Here is a 19,178-nt window from a genome sequence, read left to right on the forward strand (position 1 = left end):
CTCCTCCTCCTCCTCCTCCTCCTCCTCCTCCTCCTTCTTCTTCTTTGGATTTTTGAGACAAAGTTTTTCTGTGTAACCCTGGATGTTCTGGAATTTACTCTGAGGCAAGACTGGCCTCTGACTCACAGAGATCTGTCTGTCTTGCCTCTGAGCCTTGTGTGCACTAACACCTGGCAAGTGTTTCCTTTCTTAATGAAACTTTATAGATATTTTATTCTCTATAATTTCAGAACTTTAATTAATATAAAAAAGTTGATCTTTGAGGAGTCAACCATGGGCTTCCTCCATGGTGGTTTTTGTTTTAATTAAATAAAACTTTGTTGTTGTTGTTTTCTCTTACAATGTGTCCTAGTCTGCTGTGTGTCACTGTAGTTAGTGCTTTGTGAATTGATATGTTGCAGAATCATCTCTCCCTTTGTCTCATTCTCATCTGTTACCCATCTCTACTGTTGCAGCTCCTATTTCAGTGAGCTCTTCACTTTAGGAAGAACAGGCCAAGTTATGTAACAAAGAATAGATGGTCATTTCACTCTGACAGTCAGCATGAAACAAAACACAGGTGTGAAAGTGGATACTGTGCCCAGTAAGATACCACCAGGGCATGGAGTTGTTTTTGGAGTATGAGCTGTTGCTTAAGCTTAGTTGGACTTCTTAGGAATGTTTCTGAGGGCTAGACTAGGATTTACTTCCAAGTATTGAAAGTGAAGAAACAATAAAACGTTATTACTTTATTCTTCACATTTTTATATTTATTAGATAACTTAGAAATTTGTCTGATATTTTCAAAATGTCCAAGATGTGACAACTGTCTTTATTCACATTTTTGGAGATTCCTATTCTAAAGAGATTAAGAATCAAGACAGAGGATTCTCTAGCTCCACTAAATTATAATCAAAATGTAACATAGACATCATTAGGCTTTGTCACAGGGAGGGAAAGTTTGGGCATGCTTAGACTTTTGTAATCTAGTCATAGCTATTCCAAAATTACTGTTTGTGATAGAATGCTTTATATAAGATGCGTTGAGAATTTACTTCATCTTCACATTGTTATATAGTATAGATGAACTTTAGATTCCATTATTGTTTTCTAGAACATAGAGGTTCAGTAGATAGTCATTTTTTTCAATTCTTTCTGAAATGTAAATACTGCTTTTCTAGTACTGAGGATCAACCCCAAGGCCTTATACATGCTAAACAAATGTTCTACTGCTAGGGTGTATTCCTAGCATAAGGTTGATTTTTCAAACACACCCCCTTCCCCCCAGTACTAAGACTCAAACCCCCAGGGCTTCACATATGCTAGGCAAATACTCTACCATCCTCTAGCCCCACTAAATTATAATCAGAGTGGAACATTTAGTTCATAGACAGCATTAGGTTTTGTCACAGGGAGGGACGGTTTAAGTATACTTAGACTTTTGTAATCATATTATGTTGGCAGATATGCATTGCTTTAGGAGTTGATTTGTTTTCTTTGAAATAGTGTCTCAGCACACAGTCCAGGGTGACCTCCAACTAGCAATCCTCCTGGGTAATGGGAATGTCGGAGTGTACCACATGCCTGTCTGAGTTGGCTACACAGACACATGCACACACATAGACACACGCACATCGCACATGCACACATACACTTTTTTTTCCAGTTGTGCCAGTGTATGTGTTAGGCAACCATTCTATCTCTGAGCTACATCCCCAGCCCTTTTTTTTTTTTTTTTTTTAGTTTTTATTTTGAGACAGGGTCTTGCTCAGTGAATCAGGCTGGCCTTGAAGTCATCCTGTAGCTTGGACAAAGCCTAGAACTTTTGATTTTCTACTTCAGTCTCCTGAGTAGCTGGATTAAAGTGTATGTGTGTGTGTGCACATATATGTAAGTGTCCCCTTCTCCCCACTTTAATTTTATGTGGTGCTTAACATCAGCTCAAGGCCTCATGTATGCTAGGTAAATAGTTTACAATTGAACTGCATTCAGCTCCAGTTGGTTCATTTTAAAGTGAAATCCTTTTAAGAGTTTGCGTGTGTGAGCGAGCATGTGTGTGTGTGTGTGTGTGTGTTTATGGTGATTGAATCCAGTGCACCATGCATACTAGAGAAGCACTCTTCCACTTAGTCACACCTCCAGCCTATCATTTGTAAGCAGTCTTACATATTCTTTGTCTCTTTTCTTTCTTACCTCCTTTCTTCCTTCTTCCCTCTGTCCTTTTCTCCCTCTCTCCTTCCCTGCCTCTCTCCCTCCCTTCATCCTTCATTCTCTTTTTTCCTTAGTGGAACTTTCTAAACATTTTATTCTCTATAATTTCAGACATTAGTTACTATAAACGTTGATCTTCCCAAAGGAGTTAACTATATGACAGCACCAGCACTGCCGAGCTCGGTCGTAGGCCTGGGGGATTAAGGAAAGACTCAGACTCGGGTCATTTGTTATAAGAGAATGCCAAAGCTTTTATTGAGCAGGTTCAATATATACACCAAGCCAGGGAAGGAAAAACACAAACTCAAGGAAAATCAGGAACTCAGCTGGGGGGCAATGGGATGTCAAGTGTAAATTCCCTTCCTGGGGCATCATCCTTCAACAGGATGTTTTGTTCTTAAAAAAAAAACTGCAGAATATTACTTTGCAGACAACAGCACATGGAAAGTCTCAGCCAGGGCATGGCAGCCCTTCCGGGTCCTACAACCATGGGCTTCCTCCATGGTGGGGTTTTCTTTTTTTTTCAAATTAAGATTTTTTTATTGTTTTTTCTTGCAATGGGACTCTGGGGAAGAAATTTAAGCAAGGGAATTGAGAAAGGTGGTCATGTTCCTGTTTCTTTTCTTATAGCCTTACTTTCATTGGAAGCTGTTAAGAATACTTTGATCTCAGTTACTTTTCTCTTTCTGTGACAAAACACTATGTCCAAAGTAACTTAGAAAGAACTTAATTTGGTGCTCATGGTTCCCAAGGTTAGAGTCCATGATGATCATGGCAGGGGGAACATGGTAGTGGGCAGGCAGGCAGGCGGGTGGGTAAGCAGGCATGGTGCTGGAACATGGCGAAGAGAAAACAGCCATGGAGCAGAGAGGGCACAGTGGAAATGACTGGGCTTTTTGAAATCTCAGAGCTCCCTCCACTGACACATCTCCAATAAGACCATACCTCCAAATCCCTTCCAAACAGTTCTACCAACTGAGGACCAAGTATTCAAATATGTGAACTTAAGGAGACCATTCTTATTCAGACAACTACATACAAATTTCACACTTCCTAGCTACTGGTTATTTCCTGAGTTTAGTTAGAAGACTGGCAAACATGACCTTTTGAAATGAGTTCAATCAGCCAGCCTACCTACTATTCTCTCCTTCCCCCCCTCCCTCCCTTTTTCCCTCCCTCCCTCCCATCCTTCTCTCTCCACATAAACACCCAGGTGTAGAGGTCAGAGGACAACTTGAAGGAGTTGATTCTCTCTACTATGTGGGGTCCTGAGGACTGTATTCAAGTCCTTAGGTTTGATGGTAAGTGCCTTTCCCCACTGACCCATCTCAAGGGTCCCATAACAGGAGTTTTAATTTTTTTTTTATGATATGCTATTTGTCATTTTTCTTTTTATAGATCTTGTTTTACTTGGCAAGTTTAAGAACCTCTTGCTTAGTTATGTGCCCCAAAGTTTCCTTCTATGTCCTTTGTAAGCCTTTTAAAAGAAACATTACACTTAAGTTTGTAATTTATTTTTAATTGATTTTTGTATAGGGATGAAGTGTTGGTTGAAGTCTCTTTAACCCCAAGTACTGCCTAGTGGCTGATTTATTAGAAAGGAGCCGTACCTTTAAACATGATTTTAATAGATCTTTTTAAAGTACAATATATCCATATGTAAGGAAACGTTATAATGAAACCCATTATTTTATACAACTAATCTGTGGTAATAAAATTAAAAATATAAGTGATCTTTCACTAGTTAAGTCTTTTTCTGAGGTGTTACCATGTGCATCTTCTATTTTATTTGTCCCTGGTATGTCTCTTTTCATCATTTTCACTCAGAAAAACCAGTTTCAAAGTTAGCTTATATTAAGGATTAGATTTTATCATATGATCCAGTATGGCAGTCTCCTTTTGAATTTCTAGTTTTGAGTTTAATGCTCTTTCCTTATAAAAGTTAGTTTTAGTTTTGAAATATAATGTACTTTTAAAGTTTTATAATAAAAAAGACTTATCATATGTTTATTTTGTGCCATTTATTTGTGGGAGATTTATTTGGGATTAATGGAATGTCTTCATCTTTGTTCTAGACTGACTGGAATTTTCCATATTTTCTAGATTTTTGTGTAAATATTATCTTTTCCTAGCAAGTGAAGTTACACAACTGCTTTTTCTCATGGGGCAGAATCTCTTTTCTCCTTCCCTGTCAGATATACTGTTCTTTATAAATAGATCATTTCTGAATAATTTATTTTTTTATCTCTTTCTTTTCATGATTCTTATCATTTTTGCTGACGTGAGTTATAGACTTTACACTTGGAAAGTGTATCCTGTTGGCCTCGTTGACTGCTCTGAAGTTTGGATTTTATAGCTACAACTCAATTTTTATCAGAAAAGGGATTCATTTTTATTTTTATCTTGTTTGAATAATTTCTAAGGCTGGAATTGGATGAGAATGGAGAATGTGCTATTATTCTCAACCCAGAAGAGAGAGTGTGTGTGTGTGTGTGTGTGTGTGTGAGTGATGTCGCTGTTTTTTCATAAATTTCATTTAATTATTAGGCAAGGAAAGCCTTAGCCGGGATAAGTAGAGCATAGATGCCTGAATTACTGTAATTATGTTTCTAAATATATATAAATTTTATAAATTTATATATATATATATATATATTGTTATAAAATGCAAAATAATTCCATTTAATTTAGCCCTAAAGAATAAGAACTTATGTATGAATAAAGAATGGCAACAAAACAGTTTTAAGAGCAAGGCTTTTTTAAATCTTGGAAAGTTGACACAAGTAGTATTGTTTGGTAGCTGATTTTTCTCAAGAATAGTTCTGATAAAAACCTGAAAGGATTTACTGTCCAGAAATGGGGGCAGTTTTGGTTTGAGGAGAATATAGCTCAATTCTTATAGTTACATTTTAGGAATTATATATATTATTTAAAAAGTATATACTCATTTAAGAAAATTATCTGTTTTCCCATACTTAACCATCTCTGCAATCCCTTTCCTGTTTCCTTTCCTCTCTGTACTTTTTTGTTTTCTTCTAAATCTTTCTCAGAGTACAGTTGTTACTCTTATCTATGATTTTGCTTTCTATGTTTCCAGCTGTCTGTGGCCAACCACAATCTGAAAATTAGTAAATGGAATATTCTAGAAGTGAAAGAGTCACAACTTAAATTAGCTGGTCTTAGTAATGTAATGGCATTTATACCACACTGTCCTGTCCAGAATATCAGATATTCCTTTGTTCAGTGTGTCTAGCCTACAATATGTGATCTATCATTCGCTTAGTGGTCTTCTTGGTTATCAGATCGATTGTCTAAGATAACATAGTCTTTTAGTTAACTCTAATTTTTACTCTAATAATGAGCCCAAAATATAAGTGTAGTAAAGCAAAGAAAGCATGGCTTAAAACATGGAAGGCCAAGTTAACTCTGGTCAGTGTAGCAATGCTGTGTGGCATACAAGACAATCCCTATATACAGTAGTAGTTCTCAATCTATGGGTCACAGTCCCTTTGGGTGTTGCATATCAGATATCCTGAATATCAGATATTTATATTAGGATTCATAACAGTAGCAAAATTACATTTATAAAGTAGCAACAAAGTAGTTTTGTGATTGGGAGTCCTTGCAACATGGGGGAACTGTATTTAAAGTGTCAAGACATTATAGCAAGGTAATGATATAAAGGATTCAGTCCATCTGTGTTTCAAATATTCACTGGGGAGGGGGGTTGGAATTTTGGGGGGGCATATTCCTTGTGTTTAACTTTTCTCCTTATCTCCTTTCCCTTGATAAAGACAATGCTCAATAGCTCCTTAGGTAGCTGCTGTAAGAACCATGTAGGAATCTAGTGTTGGTTATTTGGTGTTTTTCTATCATGAAACTACATGATCACAATTTAAAAGTGCATATGAACTATCTATAGCTATGTAGCAAACTTGAATTTAGTAGCTTAATCAGTCCCTTCAGTTCCTGAAGGACAAGAAATGTTGAGAACAGCTTAGTTGAGTGACTCTGTTTCAGAGTTTTTTGTTCTTGTATAAATTACAGTTAAGCTGTAGGCTTGGGCTGCAGTCTTGTAAAGGCCTCACTGAATCTACAGTCATAGCAGATAAAGTCATTGCAGAGTTTACGCCTGCTGGTATCCAGTTTCTGGCTTACTTCATTTATTTTTGCCTTTGCCTGACTTTCAGTCTGTTTTTATATTTGTTTGCTTGTTTCCTGGAGATCTTTGTCTTTTTATTAGGCCATATCTTATAAATCTATGCTTATGTGTGGATTTATTCTCCTTGCTGCAGTCATAAATCATACCATAGCTAGTTGTTGTGCCACTTTCAAAGTAGATTCTGAACCTAAATACAGCGAGGACATCTGGTATAGTTTTAGACATTTTTTTTTTTGTAATTTTTTCAAATCTGCTTTGAATCTTACACAATTGTTTAGCAAGTTTCAGCCCTTCATTAGGTGTTTCCCACAGGCTCATTGACTTTCAGAGTTGGTAATCCAAGAGAGAAAAGACAGAGAGGGACCCAAAGCTGAGCTCTGTCTAACTTTATCTTTACTATCACCTCTGTCACCTCCAGTCAGTCATGGTTGTGAGAGGACTAGGTTGAAGGTCCGAGTATGAAGAGGTAAGACTGCCAATAGCTGCCTTGCAGATAAAGTTTTTAGATAGCAATGCTTTATTTTACAGTAAAGAACTAAGATTCTTTCTTACATTCTAAATTTATATCCAGACACAATGTGTTTTTTGTGTTTTAATTTTTGTGACTGTATATTTGTTGTATAGAGTGCTGGTAGTTTATGTATGTCTATAAAATAAATGAAATAGGGTGTATTTCCCGAAAGCTACATGTACTTTGTTCTTCTTTATGGCTGAAAAACTTTCAATATATACATATGTCACACTTTATTGATTTCTCTGATGGTGGACATTTAAGTATTGATTCTACAACTTAGTTGTTATGAATAGTGTTACAGTAAGTACTGATAGACAAGTGTCTCTGTGATGTGTTAAACCTTGAATTAAGGTTAAGACCTGGGTCTTAGGATAGATCTATTTTTAGTTTTTTCAGGAGCTTCTGTCTTGATTTACATGGCTGGATTTGCTCATATTTTCACCAGCAGTATGTATAAGGGTTCCCTTTTATCCATATTCTTATCAGAGAATTTGTTGTTGCTTTCTAATGACTGTCAGCATGACTTGGATGAAAATGGAAGCATGTAGTTTCAGTTTGCATTTCCAGATAGCTAATGAGGTTGAATGTTTTTTTATATCTTTATTGACTGTTTTATACTTCATCTTTAGAAAATTGTCTATTCATTTTATTCTAGCCCATTTATTGATTTGGTGGTTTGATTTCTTATTGTTTTGGTTTTTGAGTTCTTTGTATATTGTAAATGATAATCTTCTGTCAGATATACAGCTAGCAAGGATTTTCCTCCTATTTTGTAGGTTGTCTTTCCATTTAGTTATTTTTCTTTGCTGTATAGAAACTTTAGTTTACTGAGATCCCATTAGTCAATTGTTAACATTATTTCTTATATAGAAATCCTATTCAGAAAGTCTTTGCCATATGTGGATATGTTGAAGTGTTTTCTCTTCTTTTTCTTCTTAATAGTTTCAGAGCTTTCCATCTTATAAAGGTCTTTGTCCCACTTGGAATTGATTTTTAAAAAGAATTTATTTGTGTGTGTGTGTGTTCATGCACACATGTATATTTGAGTGTGTACATGCCTACAGACTCTAGAGAGATTTTGGATTCCTAGGCCCTGAAGTTATAGGTGCTGGGATTGGAACTCCTTTCCTCCTGATAGAGCAGCCATTGCTGTTAGCTACTAAGCCACCTTTCAAGCTTGTGTTGTTGGTTTCATTTTTTTTTTTTTTTACAATATGAGAAATAATTATCTAGTTTCCATTCTACTTGAGGATGTTCAGTTTTTCAAGTATCATTTGCTGAAAAGGCTGTCTTTTCTCCAGTGTATGTTTTTGCCATCTTTGTCAAAAGTCAGGTAGTTGTCACTGTGTTGTCACCGTGTGGGTTTATATCTGGGTCTTCTCTATTACACTGATTTAAGTGACTTCTTTTGTGCCTGTTCAATGGTATTTTTATTACTATAGCTCTGTAGTAATAAAATTCAATTTTTAATCTTTAATCTGTAGTATAACTTGGAATAACTAGGTATTGTGATGACACCTCTAGTGCCTGTGCATACACGCATGTGCACAGATGTGCCTTAGAATTTTGGTAGTGTTGCATTGAATGAGTCTGTAGATTGTGTTTGGTAATATAGTCGTTTTCACAATCTTAATTCTTCTAGTCCATGAACATAGGTCTGGGGGGGTGTCATCATGTTTTTTAGTGTCTTAAGTTTCTTTAGTTTTACAAAGTTTTTACTGTAGAGGTCTTACATTTCTGTGGCTAAGTTTATTCCAAGTATTTAATTTTTTTCTTGAAGCAATTGTAAATGGGATTGTTTTCCCAATTCTTTGTCAGCTGGGTTCCTATTTGTACCTAGGAAGGCTGATATTTAAATGTTAATTTTGTATCCTACTTCTTCGAAAATGTTACCAGTTTATGTGTAGAGTTCTATCAAATACAAATAAGGATACTTTGGCCTTTTCCTTTCCTATTTGTATCCTTTTTTCCCTTATCTGTCTTAGTGCCGTAGCTGTCTTTAAACAGCACTTGATTGTATCAGAGTAGAGATAGTAGACAGCTTTTCTTGTTCTTGATTTTAGGTAATGCTTTGAGTGTTTTCCCACTTAGTATAGTGTTGGCTATAGATTTGTTTTATATAGCTTTATTTTTTCTTTTATTACTACTTTCCTCAGAGCTTTTAAAAAATCTTCTCATGAAAGGGTATTAGATTTTGTTAAAGGCTCTTCCTGTGTTTATTGAGACAATCACATGATTTCTGTCTTGGAGTCCATTAATGTGGTACATTATATTTATTGACTGTATATATGTACTTGCACCATCCCTATATTTATGGAACAAAATCAGCTTGGCATGGCCGATGATGTTTTTGATGCTTTCTTGAATTGTATTTTAAATATTTCGTTGAATTTTTATATTTCTGTGGTCATTAGGGAGACTGACCTATAATTTTTTTTGTTTTCTGCTTTTGTATCAGGATAATACTGCTTTCATAAAACATTTGGTAGCAATATTTCCCATTCTGTTTTATGGAGTAGTTTAAGAAGCATTGGTGTTCTTAAAAGTCAAGTAGAATTCAGTACTAAATCCATCTGGGTCTCTTTGATTTGGGCGATTTTATTATTATTATTGACTCAATTTCATTGCTTGTTATGATCCATTCAATTTTTAATCTTTTCATTTGTGTGCATGCGTGCGTGCATGTGTGTGTGTATGTATGGTTGCAGACACACTGTGACATACTCATGGAGGACAGAGGACAGTATTATGGGGTTGATCGTCTGTGGGTTCTGATGGTTGATCTCACATTGTAAGGTTTTCACAGCACAGGCCTAGGGTTTCCTGTATCTATATTAGAGATGACTTTGACAACCTGGTGATAGGATTATTTTTTGAGTTTCTTTTAATTCTTTTAATATTGTTGGATATATTAGTAGCGAAAAGCCTAAAGAGTTACTACCATAAAATTTTAAAAGGAGTTATTTAGCTAAATTTTATTATCAATATTTATTTGAAAGTAAGCCTTTTTCCCTCCTCTGGATTTCTTTCTCCAGATAGCTTATTCTATTGAATAAAGAAGATCATTTCAATGTTAAGTGGTAGGGATCATGTAATAATACTCTTGTTTAGAAATGCAAAACATGCTTGCCTGTTAACACCAGGGAACGGCGAGGAAATGTTTTTGGAACCAATATTTACTTAGAAAGCATTCTTCAGGTTAGAAAGATGGCTCAGTGGTTAGGAGCTTGTGCTGTTCTTTCAGAAAGCTTGAGTTCAGTTCCCAGCGTCTGTGTTAGTAGGCGTACAACTGTAACTTCAGCTGCAGGTGATCACACACCTTCTGGCCTCTTTGGGCATCCCCATGTATATGTACACACATACACACACACACACACACACATAAATAAAAGTAGAATAGAATTAATAAAAGAAAACATTCTATAATACTGTTCTTAATGCTTTGGGAGATTTATAAACCCTTTAGAAATTGACAGAAGTAATGATTTCTCTAGGGACACGTATTCAAACATAGAAAGGTGGTTTTATAATTCTAGGAGGAACTCTAAGAAGGCCGTGAAATTTAGGTTGAGAACTCGTCTATTGAAATGTCAAGTGAGCCTACGGTTTTTTTTTTTTTTAACAAAACATAGTGATTTGGGATTTTCAGTGTTTAGAGTGAAACTCCTAGCCCTAATTGGAATTGTTTATTTTGCCTGTAGATTCTGATTTACCTCTTATAATGATGGATTTTGTTTTGAATTTTGCTTCCTCTCTAGCATCTGGACATTAAGAACTGTGCTTATTTTCTTCTTTTCCAAGAGAACAGAGAGAAATAGTAAGTTTAAATACTTTTTATAAATCTATGTCAAATAAACAAACAAACTCATCTTACTATGTGCTATTGTATGAGCTAGTTATGAAGTGGTTTGAGATGATAGTGTGTCAGATTGTTTGCTATCCAACATGACAAAGGTCATCAGTATAAGAAGGTTCTGTCTTTAGATATATGTCAATTCTTAGTTTTTTTTCCACACAAAACATTTTTTAAATAAAAGCAAATTATATTTGTTAAATTAATCTTTGAGCAACATTGGTATAGATTAAAATACAGTACATACATACTTGTTCTTTTTATTCATTTTATTTTATGTGCATGTGGGTTCTGCTTGCATGTGTGTTTTTGGTACCTGTGGAGTCTAGGTGAAGTCAGTGGATTCCTGGGAACCAGAGTCACAGATAGTTATGAGTGGCTGTGTGGGTGCTGGGAATTAAACCTGGGTCCTCTAGAAGAGCAGTGAGTGCTTTTAACCACGGAGCCATCTCTCTAGCTTTTTCTTTTAACTGTGTTACTCTCTTTAACATCACATCCCTTTAGCTTTATTTTAATTGAAATATGCAAATATGAAAATTTCCTTCTATATATGTTTTATATATGTGCAAATTTTAAAGATTTTTCAGGTCTTAAAAAGTATCTAGCTGGGCAGTGGTACCTTCAATCCCAGCACTTGGGAGGCAGAGGCAGGTGGATCTCTATGAGTTTGAGGCCAGCTTGGTGTTCAGAGTGAGTTCCAGGACAGCCAGGGCTATGCAGAGAAACTCTGTCTTAAAACAAAACAAAACAAAACACAAAACACAAAACACAAAACAAGCAAAAACAAAAAAACTTAAAGATCCTTATTTATTAAAAATTGTTTCAGACAATATATTCTGACCACTGCCCTCCCTCAACTCCTCCCAGATCCTCCCTACCCAATTTCATACTTAGTTTCTCTCTCTCTTTAGAAAAAAAATTAGCCAATTAAAATAAAACAATAAAAAAACCAAAAACAAAGAAAAATCACAAGAAACTCACATACACATCCATATACATAAAAAATAAAGCCTCAAACCCCCACAAAATTACAAATTATAATATACAAGCAAAAGACCAGTAAGCCAAAAAAGAAAAAGTTCAACCAAAGCAAATGTGAGACAAAAAGTCTGCAAAAATACCTAAGTTCATTTTGTGTTGGCTGTCTCCTCCAGGGCATGGCTCCTGGTCTTAAGTGCAGTTAATATGCCCAGTGAGACTCTACTGGGGAAAACTAATTTTCCTTTGCAAGAAGATGTCATTTGGAGATAGTTTTATGGTTGGGGCAAGGAGATTGTGTTCACATCTGCCTTTCATCATGGGGACAATGTCTGGCTTGAATCTGTGCGAACCCAGTCCATGCTGCCACAAGCCTCTGAGTTGATGTGTGAACCTGTTTTACTCTGTTTGGAAGACATTGTTTCCTTGGTGTTGCCCATTCACTCTAGTTCTAACAGTCCTTCCCTGCCTCTACTGCATTTCTTCCTGAGCCCTGAGAGTAGATTTGAGGAAGACATCCCATTTAGGACTGAATGTTCTAAAGCCTCTCACTCTTTGCACATTGTCCATTGTGCATCTGTTCGCATCTTCTACATGAGAAAGTTTCTCTAATGGTTGAGTGAGATTTTGATCTATGGGTATAGCAGAATGTCATTAGGAGTCATTTTATTACTGTTTCTTTAGCTCAGTGATTCTCAACCTTCCTTATTCTGTGTGACTCCTTAATACAGTTTCTCATGTTGTGCTCACCCCCAGGCATAAAAATAGTATTGTTGCTACTTCATATCTGTCATTTTGCTACTGTTATGAATTATAATACAAATATTTAATATATAGATGGTCTTGAGCAGTGCCTGTGAAAGGGTCGTTTGACACCCTCAAAGGGGTCACGACTCACAGCTTAAGTACTGTTGCTTTAGCAGATACTAGTATTTTGTTTTTCCCTAAGTCCATGGCCTGTCTCTTCTCAGGTTTTTGGCCACCTGAGCAGTGTCAGGCATGAGTTCCATCTTGTGGAATGAGCCTTAAATCCAATCAGAGTGACTGGTTACTCCCACAACTTTTGTGCCATTATTGCACTAGCATGTCATGCTGAGAAGTCATCATTGTCATCCCTAGGGTTTGAAGCTGGGTTAATGTTAGCCTTTCTCTGTAGTGTGCAGAGTACTTTACAGTACCATGTACACTAGTCTTCATTAGGGGTGAAGGCTCTAGCTATGCACCAGCTCAACTTATCTGTGTTCAATGAGATATATATTTATCTCATATATGATTTATATATCTATAGTTTATCTTAAATGAACTTTCTGTATGATATGTTTTTTTTCTCTCCACTGTACAAAAGTGTAGTCTACTGAAGTCTTGTGTACCTATGATTGACTTAAATAGTTATCAGCTCATGGTCTCTCTTAATTTTGTTTTGCCTTCACCTTCTTCAGTGCTTATTATTTTAAACTATATTTTAGAGAAATAAAAATGTAAGTATAATGTAAGTATAATACTTAGATATATGAATAAAATATTAATATAAAATATCAAATTTCTAGTAGTTTTATAAGTACTACTTGGTTTAAGAATATTTTGTTTCACTATATAAATAAGGTTGTATGAATAGATGGCCCTTAATGTATGCTCCTTGTGTATAGTCTCACTTCTGTTCAGTTTAGGATATGTGCTGTAGCCCAAATAGCCACTTATATTTAGACACCTTTGATTCTTTTATTTTTCCTTTCTCTACTTATTTGGTAGAGCCTATCCTGTTTAAATATAATTGCATGTTTAATTTCTAACAAACACTACTTGAATATACTTTTTTCACTTGTAAAACAGCTTTATTTATTATACATGTATGTATGTGCCTCCATGTGTTTATATGCTACATGTATGTACAGGTGTCTGTGGAGGCTAGAAAAGGGCATTGGATCACTGAAACTTGAGTTACAGGTGGTGCTTGTGATGTGCCCAATGTAGGTGCTGGGAACCAAACTCTGGTCTGCACATGTGGAGGCAGATAACAACTTGCAAGTTACTACTTATTTTTCTTAATTAAGTATTTCTACAGAAAAAATAGAAGCAAAACATTTGTAAAGGGATCTTTTTTTGGTTAAGGAATTATTTAATGTGTGTTTTGCCTTCATGTATGTGTCCCATGAGTATCTGGGGCCTGTGGAGGTCAGAAGAGGGTATCGGATCCCCTGGAACTGGGATACAGGATGGTGGTAAGCCATCATGTTGATGTGGGAATTGAAGCTGAGGCCTGTGCAAGAGCAACAAGTGCCCTTAGTCTCTGAGCCATCTCTTTAACCCTTCCTTTTTTCGTTTTTCTCCAAAATTATTTATTTTTATTTAAAAAATTATTTTTTGGGACAGAGTTTCATTTTCTAATCCTGATATCTAGTAATTGTTATATAGACCAGGTTGGACTTGAAATTACAGAAATCTTCCTGCCTATGGTTCTCCCCGGGATTAAATGTGTAGCACCATACTTGGTTTAAGGGATAGCTTTTGAAATGATAGCATGTTCCATTATGCTAACTTAAATAAGTATGTAAATTTTAGAAATCTTTAAGTTTGAAAAGCTACTGATATTGCTTTGTAAGTCTTGCAGGTATAATAAAGATTTTCAGAAGTCTATTAAAATAAGTAATATCCTTCTTATAAACAAAGAATATTTATTAGTATATAAAAGGAGATTTGGTATTTATAAATTAATGAGAATGAAATGTTCAAACAGAGTATTCTTTCTGAAAAAAATATTAAGAATTTTGTCTATATAAAGTCCATTTAAATTTTTTCTGACTCTTGAAATATATAATACAGGAAGAATATGAAATGTATGGGTCAACACTAAGATAATTTTTATCTCTGCATATGGGATAAATTTATAGAAATCCTGAGCTTTTTTTTTTTTTGTGCTTGCTTCACATGTAGTATCTATGATGATTCTCATATCTAAGCATTTTAATATTTGATTTAAATCTTGTTTTCTAGATGAAGCATTGGATGATTTAAAATCCCAGAAGAAAAAGATAGTAAGTTAAATTTTATTTAAAGTTAATTTATATAAATCAGTTAAAAATTGGGTAATTAATGCTTATATATTATACCTTAGTGATTCTCCAAAGAACACTTTTGACAGTATTTTAATGTTGAAATTAAATTATGAATTTTTTTAAGTTAATATATAGGAAAAAGTACTTTAGGTATGTGTTTTTTTGAGATTTTGAGAATTTATGTTAGTTTGAAGCCAAAAAGTAAGTAAATAGTTCACATTGAAGAACTAAATGAGGCTCAGAGGGTATAAAGGTTAGCACCTAGATTGTGTTAGAGCCCTAAATGGAAGAAACATGGACTCGTGTTAATTCTTAGGTTTCCTTGGGGGAGGGGGAAGGAGAGAGGGAGGGAGGGAGGGAGGGAAGGAGTGAAGGAAGGAGAGAGAGAAAGAAAGAGAAGGAGGGAGGGAGGGAAGGAGGGAGAGAGAGGAGAGGAGAGAAAGAGAGGCGGGCGGGGGAGAGAGGTGTAAGGTTGGCCTATAAAGTCTGCAATAAGTGAATTGATCTTGGTATTTGTCTTAGTGATTTTACATATTTTCTTAGTATTAAAATATGGAAATGGTGGTAGCTGCTGGAAGTATGACATTAAGAAGAAACTCATAAATTGAAATTTAATCAAGTATATATGGTCAGTTTCATGTACTGTTGTCTAGAGTATAATAAATTGTATTAGTTTTGTTGATGTGACAAGTAGCAGAGTTAATCAACTGAAACTGACAACAGTTAGTTTGGTTCCTGGCTTGGGAGGTTTCAGCCCTCGGTCACTTGCCTGTGGTAGCACAGTATCTCATGACGGGTGCATATAGTATGAAAATAATTTTAGATAAAATTGAAAAACATAAAGGAGAATAGGACTGGATTTATTGTTTAAAATCTAATCTTTTTTAAGATAAATGAAACACAGACACATAAGTGATTGCTTACTGATCTGTTAGAATAGAGTTGTTGAAATAGCATCTGACTTTGAGTTCTCTGTTAAAGATTATAGTTGTATCTAATCTTTTAAAAATTTTAAACCTTTTTTATCCCTTAAAGCCTTCGTACATGTATTCATTATATTTATTATGTTACGTAAGACCACTTCGTCCAAGTCTGTATTATACGTGGAGCACGGTACATCTCGTATACCCTGTGGACCTGCTTCCATTACTTCCCTTCGTTCCCACGAACAGTTCCACTTTCTCTTCCGTGTGTGTGTGTGTGTGTGTGTGTGTGTACATGGCTTTGTGTGTGTGTCAAATTTAGGAATCACATATAGGAGAAAATCTATGATATTTTTCAGAGACTGACTTAATGTTCTTAGCTTGCTAATCATAAACCTAGCAATAGACTTTATCTGTAGCTGTGCTGACTGAATCAGTAGCTACTTGCCACTTTTGACTATGTATATTTTTATTATTTATCATGAAATAAAACTGTAAACTTAATTTCTAGGTCACAGAGCAACATTTTTAAGTGTTCATTTACCATATTCATCTTAGTAACTTTATTGTGCCGATGTAGAAGTATTACTGAGCGTTCTACTGGATAATACAGGTCTAAAAGTCTAATGAGAGAGTTGATTCTTTAATATTTCATGATGATGTTGATTTGGGGATGTATCTCATGATATTCTTTCTTTACCTCCATTCCTAATTTTTCACTAGTCCAAAATAAATTTTACATAAGAAAATTTAAACTGTTTATCTTGAGAATTTATTATAACATTGAAATAACTAGTAAAATATTTTAGTTTTACTAAATTGACAGTTATAAATCATTCCTCTAAGGACTTAGATTTTTAAATTTTAATGTTTAATGGGCAATCTATTAACTATAATTGTGGCAAGGCATTTCTTTTAAAACTATGCTTTAACTAAGTAAACATGGTGTCGGCTGCTTTTTAATACAAGTGTCCTTGGAATGGACAAGACATATATAACAAATAAAAGTGGTTATTAGTCACCAAGAAGGAAAGGGTCATGTTCCAATTTTTCCAAATGGATTTTATATAACACACTAATTATTTGTCATAACTGACTGTCTTGTACTAAAATTTAACTTTTTCTGATATTGGACCATAACTGTAGAAATGGTATTTACTAGTGATTACTTACTTTTAAATTGAACCCCTGTATTAGGCTTATAAAGTGACTTGAGAGCATTGTAAATAAAATGCTATAACAATGAAGCTTTTAATCACAGTCCCTAGTGTGAGCATAGAACATAGTAAAAACTTTACTTAAATTCTGTGATTAATTTTTTTTCTCCTCAAGATGTTTGAATCTAAGTAAGAAAAGAGGATGGGGAGAAGGTTTGCTTTTTGAGTCACTTGAGCAAATTCCATGGCTGTCCTCCCAGTTACTGAGTTTTCACCACGTTTGTAGCAAGCTAATTGCTTCTGCTAATAAATAATCTAAAATCGATGCTGACAGCAGTTAATTGGCACAGAGATTTTATTTTGTAAAGCTCTTGGCTAACGACCTTCTTAAATTAATAGCATTAAGTGCTGTGAGGAAATAAATCTGAGAAATTGCCTGTCATTTGCTTGTCATGTCTAATAACTTCCAATAATGATGGCTGATAGATTTTTGCACATTCCATTATTGAAGTTGGTGCATGTAATTATTCTCCTCATTATATGTAAACAATTAGCGATATTTGGTATTTCCTTGCAGTAAAGCTGTTAAAATACAAGTAACATATTAGAGGTTAGACACTATTTTAAAAGCTTGGATTTTTATTATTTGATTGCAGAAAAATCTTTTGGTTTAGATACATTTGCTAGATATAAGTACAAAATGGAGGGAGTGACTTTCTCTTCCTTAATTCTAAGATTGATACTTTTACCTTTTGAATAAGATTTATAAAAATTAAATAGTATATGTTTTAAAATATAAAAATTAATGGAAATTTTTGTTTGTAGCTTGAAGAAGTCATGGAAAAAGAAACTTATAAGACAGCTAAGTTAATTCTTGAAAGGTTTGATCCAGACTCAAAGAAATCAAAGGTAAACTGATAATACTATTTTCTATTACAACTTATACATTGTGATAGGATGCTGTATAATTTAACCATTATTGTAATTGACAGGAGTTTGAGCCGCCTTCTGCCGGAGCAGCTGTAACTGCAAAGCCAGGACAAGGTAAATAACTTTGTAGAGACTGCTGCTGCTGTGGGAAAGATCCATATTTACCCAAGTGAGTTTACAAGTGTGTGTTGGTGGTGTGTAAAAAGTTAATGCTTTTATGTGAATTTATACTTGGTAATCTGACATATTACTTAGGGTAGATAACACTAATTTTACTTTGTTTTTGTTTTGTGGGAATGTGTTGATAAGTTAGAATATTGAATATTGAGATTAAAGTATATAATTGGTTTCAATCTGAAAATTTAATGATTTTTACCTATATTTTACAAGATTTCGCCTTGTAAATAATAATCTTTGAAATATCTTATTAATATGTTTTCATTTTTATGATTTCCTTCTGGAGAATGAAGATTTTTGCCAAGACTAAAGTTTGTTCTGAAAGAACACATTTGCTTAATAAAAAAGTAAAATAATTTAAAAATGAGAAAAAAAGAAAACTGAATTTCATATAACAACAAATTTTTGTTGTATTACCTACCTTATAGTCATCACCATTACATTAAATATTATGTAAATTTTTAAGTCATTTTGATCTAATATATTATTATTGTGTGTGTCATGTGCCATAGCTTACATGTAGAGGTCAGAGGGCAACTCTGTTGAGTTGACTCAGTCCTTCTACTTTTATGTGGGTTACAGGGATTGAACTCAGGTTCTCAGACTTATGAAGTAAGTGCCTTTACCTATTGAGCTATGCCATCAGCCTTCAGAAGTCATTTTAAATGATAACATAAAGTATCTCCTAAGGTAGAATATGAAAGATATTTTGAGTTTGCATTAGCTTTTAATTTTTGTACTTTTGTTTTCACTAGAATCTGGTAAGTTTTTAAGATTTTTGTGACCTTGAAGAATATCAAATACATAGAAAATTGCAATTCTCATTCTTGCAGAACTGAAGGCTGGTTTAAAGTTACAGTAGCATTTATAACTTTGAGAAGGTAATCTTTTAAAAATACCCACAAAGACGCTGAAGATTAAATGAGTCACATTTTTAGGTTTTCTGATTGATATTGCTGAGTGGGAAGAATTTACTTTCTCGGGCTTTACAGCTAGGATTTTGGGTTAGAGAAATATTAGCTTGTTCATTTTCCTTTCCTCTCCCCTTCCCCTTCCCCTTCCATTTCCCCTTTCCCTTTCCTTTCCCCTTCCATTTCCCCTTTCTCTTTCCTTTCCCCTTCCATTTCCCCTTCCCTTTCCTTTCTCCTTCCCCTTTCCCTTTTCCTTTCCTTTTCCCCTTTCCCTTTCCCTTCCCCTTCCCTTTCCCCTTTCTCTTTCCCTTTTCCTTTCCTTTTCCCCTT

General features: G+C 34.7%; 1 protein-coding gene across 3 annotated transcripts in view; it reads left to right on the plus strand.

Moving 5' to 3' along the window:
- Lnpk (lunapark, ER junction formation factor) overlaps positions 1-19,178 on the plus strand; it is a 64,324-nt gene that overhangs the window by 14,339 nt on the left and 30,807 nt on the right. For all 3 annotated transcript variants that reach the window (XM_028762954.1, XM_028762955.1, XM_028762956.1), the window contains exons 5-8: positions 10,625-10,683; positions 14,689-14,729; positions 17,656-17,739; positions 17,823-17,874. In XM_028762954.1, the coding sequence (XP_028618787.1) occupies positions 10,625-10,683; positions 14,689-14,729; positions 17,656-17,739; positions 17,823-17,874 (236 nt within the window). The remainder of the gene's footprint in view (positions 1-10,624; positions 10,684-14,688; positions 14,730-17,655; positions 17,740-17,822; positions 17,875-19,178) is intronic.

The sequence above is a fragment of the Grammomys surdaster genome, unplaced genomic scaffold (genome assembly GCF_004785775.1).
Source record: "Grammomys surdaster isolate TR1022 unplaced genomic scaffold, NIH_TR_1.0 136, whole genome shotgun sequence".
NCBI classification, from domain to species: Eukaryota; Metazoa; Chordata; class Mammalia; order Rodentia; family Muridae; genus Grammomys; species Grammomys surdaster.